We start from the raw sequence: 9762 nt of genomic DNA, 5'->3' as shown, positions 1-9762 counted from the left end.
CACAATATATTTGTCCAGAGTCTACTAATTTCCAGAGTACATCCTGCTCCTCTGCTCTTTCAGCATGAGTTTTCTTCCAGACTGGTCAACTCAAAGCATTTTTTCATCCAGCAAACCTCTTCTATTCTAGCCAGACAGGTTGGCAACATGCAGATAAACATTTTTCTCAGATTAAGAAAACGGGCAATTGGGATATTAGCTGCTTCCTCCATGTATTGCACATCCCAGAGCACTGTACAGTATGGAGGTGAGAGATCTTTCAAAATACTGTGGATATTGGAAGGTGGTGTCATAGTGGACAGCTTTCTAAATCTCGCTTTCTTCAAAGGCTTCTTCAGTTGTCTCTCCAGTGGTGACTTCTCCTTCACTGCTGTCTGACATGCTTGCCCGTGGACAAGATGGGAAAGCACAGCCTGGTTCTGGGCTGAGACTTCTCCTCTGCTTCACTAGCACCTGCTGGAGCTGCATGCCCCATAGCTCACTTCCCTCCAGGCACAAGTGATGTTTGCTGCCAAGTGGCTGTTTTTTTTGTTTCTGTGAACATTTCCTGAGGTATTTTATATTTTCCCCCAGAAAACAGAGTTTACAACCAAAGGGATCTGCAAGCAAGAAGCGGGACCACTGTTTCTGGAGTTCTGCTTTCACCTGTGGGGAGAAGAAAACAGCCTGTCCACGGTGATGTCTTGTGATCACCCTGCAGACCACTTACCCAAATGCAAGTTGTAAAATGAGAGGGACTGAGGGAGTGCTGAGCTTGGTTCCCCTTCGGGGTACACCTTACATCTGCTGAGTGGTAGGGCAGGAAGAGACTTGATTGCCAAGTCAATCTTAAGAATCTACCCTCTTCAGTCTAACTTTGGGAAGTCTTTCCTAGCCCCTGAATCTCTGACACACTGTGATCCTAATACATGTGTGTGGGAGAGCTTAAGTGACTTTCATGTTTACAGCCTGATGAAGTGAAGAGGAAGAAAGGCCAAGGACTGTGGAAGTGAGGACCATGAAACTTTGCTGGAGTGTTGTGCTTGGATATGTATTTTGTTGTCTGGCAGCCTGCCTTAAATCCTCAGCACTGAGTGTTCTGCTGCCTGCATCATGAGAGCCAGTGCCGCAGAGGGAGGGCAGGCCCCAGGCCCATAAAGAGGAGTGGGACATGCTCTTGCTCTGAACAGCAGGACCTTTGGCCTGAGACCTCAGCTGGACCAGGAAGCAGAAGAACAACTTTTAACTGCTGATGAGAGACACCAGGGGTTCTGTGTCCTTCACAAATGTTAAAGTACATACTGCAGACAAGTGCTAGCTCTTTTTATTTAAGTAGTTGTGAAAATATATTTAACAATATTAGAATGTAACAATTGTAATACTGTTAAATATTAGAAACATATAGCCTACCTATAGAGCACATTTCATTTGTTTCACTTGTGCCTTCAAGAAGGTGTCTAAATTCGTGTACCCATTGTCAGTGTAGTGTGTACCATGCTAGCTGATTGTGTCGGGCTCTTAAGTGCTACTGATGCTGTATCTGTGTCTGTTTATTGCTCGTAGTGGAGGTCTGCACCCAGCCCAGATCTTCGGCAAGTACAGACGGTGAGAATCAGCTTAGAAAACATTTAGAATTAAGTGAGATTAATTTCACAGCCTACATAGCATCATTTTCTGTAGCTTGTAGCAAGTCAGTATGATAAGGCAAAGGCAGCATACAGCTGTGATGAAAGCACTGGGTGCTATTGGCAGGAGCAGAGCCAGTAGACCAAAAGCAGTGATTGTTCTTCTTTAATCAGTAACTGTTAGACTATTGTATCATAGTATCGTGAATACTGCATCTAAATTTGGATTCCCAGTACAAGAACTGTGTTGATAAGCTTGAAGGGCTGGATCACTGGCGCTTAGAGGATAAGCTGAGTGACTTGGGGTCCTTCATGCTGAAGGCCTAAATACTGCCTATGAAAATATCATGGAGGAGATAGAGACAGGCATTCTGGTTGGTAGGTACACAAGAAACTGATCATAAATTGAAACAAATAGGGGAAGTTCTAATAGAATATATGAAAAAGACATTTCTTCCTGAGTACAGTGGAGCAGAGGAACAGAGGACCAAGAAGGTGGTGGAACCTTTGTCCTTGATGGAGGTTCAAAGCTCAGCTGGACATGATCAACCTGGTCTGCATTCAGCCTTCCTCCTCCACTGGGCAGGAGGTTAGCTTTCTCTGCTCTCATCTCCTTGAATATGAGCCATCACTGCCTAAATCCTGGCATGGTGCAAATTGAACACCCAGCTGTCCCTTGAGTCACAGCAGGAGACAACTTCCAGACAAGGAATCCCATCACATCAAGTTTAGGGATGTCCTGAGCAGTGCATGCTTGAAATTATTTTTTTAACATGCTGCTAAGATATTAAAGCACCCCAATATTTTTTGCTTCAGATAGCCTTCAGGGGTAAATGAAGAGGGGGTTTAGCCTGGCCAAACATGTAGTCTGGGATTCCAGATGATTAAAGAAGTGAGGTTTAGGTGGCTGACCTTAAAACTCTACTGGTATTTCAGACATCCCAGGGTATCCATACTTCTACAGTGCTATAGACACTCAGGCTTCAGTGGAAATACTTTACATTTGAATCCCAAACCTGTTTGAGGTCTTGCTATTCTCTTCATACAACACAATTAAACCAGTTTAAAAGAATGGATGCATGCTCTCGAATACACAGAGCTACTCAGTGTATTCACCCTTCTTGATGTCATTAACATGCTTTACTAATTGACTAAAAATTTTTCTCATACCATTGGCTCTTACCTCTCCATTAGCAAAGCAATATAAAACGGCTACAAAAAAACCCTGTAAGAGAAAGACAGTAAGAGGAAAAGGTTAGAGTGCACAGAAGTGTCACTTGAAGTTGTAGTTTAAAGATTACATTAGCATTAAAGCCCTAAGTATAAACAACCCTTCTTAATTTTCAAGTAGTTGCCTGTATTTACTTATTATTGAAGTACCCATTAACTTGTTTTTTAAATGGTGCCTTAGCAAATGTAGTGCACATTTGGTGCAGATGGTGAAGAACAGAAACTATACAACCCAGCTTGATCTACCATTGATCTTCATTTTGCTACCACAATTTTTTTTTTTTTTTTAACTACCATGGTTAGACTGTTACTGCTGCAATTTCTAAACATGGTAAAACAAAAGAATGCCGCTTGGGATCTCATATTATCCACGTGCTTGTTGGAACTTGTGAATGAGTTTACTGAGAGGGATCTCATTTAGATGATTTTTAAAAATTAGCGATATATTAAGTGATTAGTGCTAGTTTAAAGGTCAGATGTGTAAGTGTTATGGTTATTTTGAATTGCCATTTTTTTTGAAATTGATTTAAATAAATATCTTTTAAAAAAAATTAAATCCTAGAGATAAAACTTGTTTTAAGCCAACCCCAAAATCAGGCTTTCTATTTTCCTCCTCTCTGTCTGTATCTGTATTTGATCTCACATCAAAATGTCTCATATATATGCACCTCAGCCTAATAGTCTGTCACAGATGTGCCTATTTATTACCATTGCTTCAGGAAATGCACTTCTTCTGGTATGTCTAAACATATCTGACACAATTTCTGATTAAGAGAAAAAATACTAGTAACTATCAATCCCAAGGCAATGTTCATACCACAAGTAAAAAGACATCTTAACCATATGTAATGCAGCTGACATAATTAATTTTTTTCACAGTCATGATTTTGCAGAAATATTTCTGGTTTTCTCAGACAAAAGCTTAATAAGATATTCATATACACAACAGTTTCAATATTTTTTATTATATCTAACATTAACCAATAGTATTTTGAGCCTATTGTTAATTTTCTAGCAATCCTGAAAAGCTTGGAATCATTAATTCCTTCAGCATATCTTCAGTAAGTATGAAAAACAGCAGTGTGTCTGTCACTGCAGTGGAAACAAGGGGCAGTAAAAATAGCAATCACAATTGCTTTTCCCATATATTTTATTCCTACTGTATTTTATGCTTCAACTTGGTTATGGTAGCAAGATATAAGAAATTTTGACATGTCATTTATCAATGTAACTTTTAAATAATCTTCTACATCTGAATTATGTCATAGAATTATGAAAAAAATTACAAAATATTGTGGTCATTAAAGTTTACGATAGATGGTATTTTACTATAGGGTTAAATTTTAGACTAGGCATTATGGAAGAGTCAGAAACCATGGAGAGAGGTTTTGATGGATGAATACAAGTTTAATAGTTTAAAATTAATTTTTTACGCAGAACTGCTTCTGCACCCAGAGATAGTTTTTGGTTTTTTTTTTGGTAGAAAGCCCATGATCCTGCTCTGACAGGGGGGTTGGACTAGGTGGTCTCTACAAGTCCCTTCCAAGCCCTGCCACCCTGTGAATCTGTGGAAATGTCTACAGGGTGAAGGGGTTTTTTTGTGTTCTGAGCATAAGCTTTAAATTTGGTCTCACAGGCACCACAAACAGAAATATACTCTAAACTACATGGCGCTGTTAAGTCCTGTGACTGCGAAGCCTGATGATACCCACTGCCAGAAATGTAGAAACTCTCCAGATTAGGAGAGGACTTTGTGAATAGTAACGGTACCTCTGTGTTGAATGTAAGTTCGTAAATCACTGTGGTTTTACTTCATGGCTGCTCTAAGACCAGAACATGAAGTGACAGGCAGAAGCACTAAAATTATACTAGAAGGTGGAAAATTCAGTTAATTATTCATGTTTAATGTTAATTTTATATCCTGATTTTTTAATGCTTCTTTGTATTCTTTTTTTTTTTCCAATATATAGAACCTCATACTTAGAAATCTTTCCTGTGTGCCACGATTTCTATGGCATACATTTTTGAAATTATCACAGTGTGAGCAAAAAGGAAGAATCAGAAATTCAGAAGAAATGTTCATTACTGTAATAACAAGTAAGAAATGATAGATGCATATGTAAGCCTCACAATTCTTCTTAATATCTATTGACAACGTCACCATGATAAATTACTCATTAAATAACTGGTGTTTATCCAATAGATACAGTATTTTTTTCCTGTGGCTAACAGTTCACATGCACCAGTGAGCATGTTTAGATCGCTCCACTTTCTAAACCAAACAAGCATCGTATCTACAGCAGAACTCATATTTAGACTTTCATTTTGTGCTGCTTGAAAATGTTTCAGTTGAAACCTCCTGATGAGATCCCAGAGGCAATTGTTTTTCTTTAACATAACAGTTTAACTGCTTTTTAAAACTACTGAGAAGATTTACAGACTAAACAAATGTAATTGTGTACAGTTTATGTGGTTTGTTTGCTAGTCCCTTCAGAAATAATGCTGTAGCTAAAAAAGAGAATTTGCAATGAACATTGCCTAAGATCTTTGGGTAATTTGAAAAGAAGTTTTGCTTCTAAAGCATGCCATGGAGCCAAGCACGTGCATGTTCCTCTAAAAGGAATGAAGTTTGTGTTCTCCGGCAGTGAGGAGAAAACTATCATCTTCTGCATGAGATATCTTTGTACAAGCCAGTACATAAAGTTTTCACTTAAAATGATTCTGTGTTTCTTAAAATAACGTCTAGTCACTACATCCTCTCCATGTAAGGATATGTCTAACTGAGGGACATGTACTTCAACACCATATCAACAGGCTCTCTTGGGGTTGGTGGCTCTACATGTAGTCCCTTCTGCCTGCCTGGACATTTTTAACCTCAAGCTGTAGCGAAAATTTTTCATTAGAGCCTCAGTAACAGTGTCAAAACACTGATTCATACCTATGCCATGGCACTGTTGCATACATACAGGTTAAAATCAAGGATCAGCATTAATTGTGGGAAAAGTCCAATAATGCTTAGATGACTTTGTGTCTCAGACTGTAGAAGAGGACAGATGTATTTGAAAGTAGTGAATTAATGAGTAGTAAAGACTTCTAGCCAGATATATTTCTGAGTATTTCATTAAAGAAAGGAGACCTGGAAACTGCTGTCCTGTCTCACCATTGTCAAGGCAGGAAAATAAGGACAACTTTGCTAAGCAGGTAGTTCATGGAAGTACTACCTGAAAAAGTCATTACTCAGTAATTTTGGAGAACACAGGTTGAAACAGACGGTATTGCTTTGTGCCTGAAGAATGACTGGTGTGTCCCGCTCCTAGTATTTGTAAACTGGAGAGTAAACAATCACAGTGAAACACATGTACACTTGTGTATAAGTGGCTATCTGAGCATAACCATTTAGTTTAAGTACCAACAGCTCAGTGTGGAATTTGGACTATTTAGGATTGACCATTGTAGTGAAGCGTGGCTCCTTCATACCTTCATGCCTGCAGCCAGGATACAAGCTGCCAGCATTATACTCCCATTCCCTTACTACCTCAAATTTCTGCCTACTTACACATCTCTAGGGCAGGATGGCAAAGAGGAGTCAGTGAATAAACAATTCTCAAACACTCTGCTGACTGTATACATGCACAACTTCTTTTCCACCTGAAGATGCTAGTTCATCTATCTACACCCACATGAGTTCTCTGACACATTTTCTCTTAGCTCTAAAAATTTGTTCATAAGTACAGTACTTTTTGTGAGTGTACATATAGGAGGCCTTTAAGGAAATGGAGCCCAAATTTGGATGAGCGTAGACATTCTCATTGTGTGCTTGTTCCAGGCAGGTATGAGCCGCTCTCCTGGCCAGTCTACGGGATTTTGTTTCATCCCATAATACATCAAGCTGAGTGGTCACTGTTACGCCCATACCAAGGGTGCTGGGAGTGGGTGGGGGGAAAGTTTGCAGAGGTCCCACCCAGAAGATGGGGCGGGGAGGAATCAGCCTGGAGGTTCCTACCGACAGCACGGTTTTTTGCCAGCAGTGTGTTTTTTTTTTTTTTCCCCTCTCGGAAGCATGGTCTTTATCCAGACCTCGTGGCATGTTATTAGCAGGCAAATAGTGTCTTTTGTCAGGGGTATTGCTCTGGGAAAGGAGGGTTGGAAGTTTTCTTTTCTCCTGATCTCAGCTCCTGAGCTCAGGGGGGGTTTTTTTTCCCCCCGCCGTTTTTGTGCTTGGGGTTTTGGATTTATTTTTGCCTTTCTGCAACCTGGCTGTGTCTGTCCACGGGTGGTGAGGTCCTGTATAATTTGTTCTATTTTCTTGGGGTTTTTTAATTAGCTATTAGCAATAGCACTGTTAGTAACTCCATAAGTTTCATTTACATAATTAAATAATTCTTATCTAAACTTTTTACAAGCCTCCCTTGTTTTCCTCCAACCCTTCCTCACTGGGAGTGGGTGGGGAGGGGTGGAGTGGTAGAGTGACTGGTGGTTCTTAATTGACCGTCAGAGCTAAACTACGACAGTTCTTTTTGTCGCACAGTGTGAGGCTTGAGAGAGTTAAGAAACAGATCAGAGTGTGTGATAAGCCCGGGAAAACAATGTAGTGGTGGTTGATCCAGGTGCTGAGTTCAGGGGTTTTGAGGCTGGTGACTAAATGGCGGGATCTGCTGCCTTAGGTGCTACTGATCAACTTGATTTTGTATGTGCGAGCCAGGCTGAGGGGCTTGGTCAGGCTGTTTTGTGTGCTGCTGATGCTGGCAGGGATACTCTTCCTCTATTTTTACTTAATATTGTCAGCCCCCTGGTACATCGTGAGTTATCTCCTGGAGGCTTTCCACAATTACACCTCTCCCTTTTTCCCCTTGGGGACACAGCTGATAGAGGAGAGGTGTTCTGGGGTGGATGTGGAAAAGTTTTTTCAATTTTTTTTGTCTCCTCTAGGTTCAATGGCAAAGGCATACAGGTATTTTGTGGGCGGGGGTGACCTGTGGCTAGGGATCAGCTTGCTAGTAAATGTTCTAGTGGCTCGGGGAAAAGTTAAGGAAACATTTGGGAATGCTGCCCCATCCACTACCAGTGCCCAGGGCAGACACAGGATTTTTGCAGCCACCTGAGCAAGGGGCCAGCATGGATCCATGCAAGGAGCAAGCTGGTAACCCAAGCTAGCGCAGCTGCAACCATGGCTGCAACCACACCTATGTCGACCCCAATGCCTGTGACACCATCCACCACACCTGCATCACCATCTACTATGCCTGCATCACCACCTCCCACTGCGGCCAGCCTGTCTTCCAGCTCTTACAGCAGCTTCACTTCCCCAGTCTTCTGTGTGCTATTGCCAGGGTTGACCATTGCCAGTGGCCCTGGTTCAGAAAGGGAAATACACATGTAAATCAGTCCACATAGTCAAGGATGATGAGGTAGCAGAGCCATCCCAGGTGACAGAAATAAATAATAAGGAGATGGGATCAGGGCTGTGTCAAGAGTTGGAGATGGAGGATGAAGCCGTTGTAACCACACAGTCTTTATCCCTGAGGGAGCTACAGGAAATCCAAAGAGTCTTCGTCCGCTGCACAGGTGAACATACCATGACCTGGCTGTTCCACTGCTGGGATAATGGGGCCAGTAGTATGGAGCTAGAGGGGAGGGAGACTAAACAGCTGGGGTCACTTGCCAGAGAAAAAGGCATTGAGAAAGCGATTAGACGAAAACGTCAACACATCAGCCTCTGGAAATGACTCCTGACCAGTGTGAAGGAGAGGTAACCTTTTAGAGAAAGTGTGCCACAATAACTATGCAGATGGACCAGCATGGAGAAGGGCACTGACTATCTCAAGAGAGGGTGTTTTAAGGACCTGAAAGGGTACGGGTGGGCTTTTGGGATAGATGCTATAGAGACTGAGGGCATTGAGCAGCTGTATGTCTTGCCTGGTCTCTCACATGGGAGATCAGGAGATACCATCTTTAGTGGGATCACTAAAGGTTGCAGACCAACAGGTGTCAATTGCTACCAAAACAGTGCATGGGTGACAGTTTGGTACTAACCGAGATTCTTTGCTTCCCATCCAGAAGCTGATTTGTCAGCTGGAGAGCCAAAGGGTGATCAGCAAAACCCGCTCACCCTTTAATAGCCTCATCTGGCCAGTGCCTAAGTCTGACGGGGAGTGTAGACTAACAGTGGACTACCTTGGCCTGAATGAAATCACACCACCACTGAGTGCTGCTGTGCCAGACATGCTGGAACTCCAGTACAAACTGGAGTCAAAGGAAGCCATCGATTACAAACTGGAGTCAAAGGAAGCCAAGTGGTACACCACCACTGGCATTGTTAATGCCTTTTTCTCCATTCCTTTGGCAGCAGAGTGTAGGCACCAGTTTGCTTGCACCTGGATGGCATTCAATACACCTGGAATCAATTACCCCAGGGGTGGAAGCACAGTCCTACCATCTACCGTGATTGATCCAGACTACACTGGAACAGGGTGCAGCTCCAGAACATCTGCAGTACATTGATGACATCATTGTATGGGGCAACACAGATGATGAATTTTTTGAGAAGGGGAAAAAGATCATCCAAATTCTTCTGAAAGGTGGTTTTGCCATAAAGCAAAGTAAGGTTAAGGGACCTGCATGAGAGATCCAGTTCTTAGGAGTAAAATGGCAAGATAGACGTTGCCAGATCTCGATGGACATGATGAACAAAATAACAGCTACGTCCCCACCAATGAGCAAAAAGGAAACACAAGCTTTCCTAGGTGTTGTGGGTTTCTGGTGAATGCATATTCCAAATTACAGCCAAATTGTAAGCCCTCTCTGTGCAGTGACCCAGAAGAAAAATGATTTCAGATGGGGCCCTGAGCAGCGAGAAGCCTTTGAACAGATCAAGCAGGAGATCGTGCATGCAGTAGCCCTCGGACCAGTCCGGACAGGGCCAGAGGTA

The 9762-nt window shown here is 42.1% G+C and overlaps 1 protein-coding gene across 1 annotated transcript in view; it reads right to left on the bottom strand.

The window, feature by feature from the left end:
• Positions 1-306: 306 nt before the first annotated feature.
• Positions 307-9762, bottom strand: part of LOC104510757 (glucagon-like peptide 2 receptor) — a gene marked incomplete at its 5' end in the record, with an annotated part of 21181 nt that continues 11725 nt past the window's right edge. Inside the window, 2 exons of the mRNA XM_010153111.1 lie at positions 307-645; positions 2788-2829. Coding sequence (XP_010151413.1) covers positions 307-645; positions 2788-2829 — 381 coding nt within the window. The remainder of the gene's footprint in view (positions 646-2787; positions 2830-9762) is intronic.

Source organism: Eurypyga helias, unplaced genomic scaffold (assembly GCF_000690775.1).
Source record: "Eurypyga helias isolate BGI_N326 unplaced genomic scaffold, ASM69077v1 scaffold7986, whole genome shotgun sequence".
NCBI lineage: Eukaryota > Metazoa > Chordata > Aves > Eurypygiformes > Eurypygidae > Eurypyga > Eurypyga helias.
Note: the sequence above shows the minus strand (reverse complement) of the source record. Positions and strands in the feature narration are given on the sequence as shown.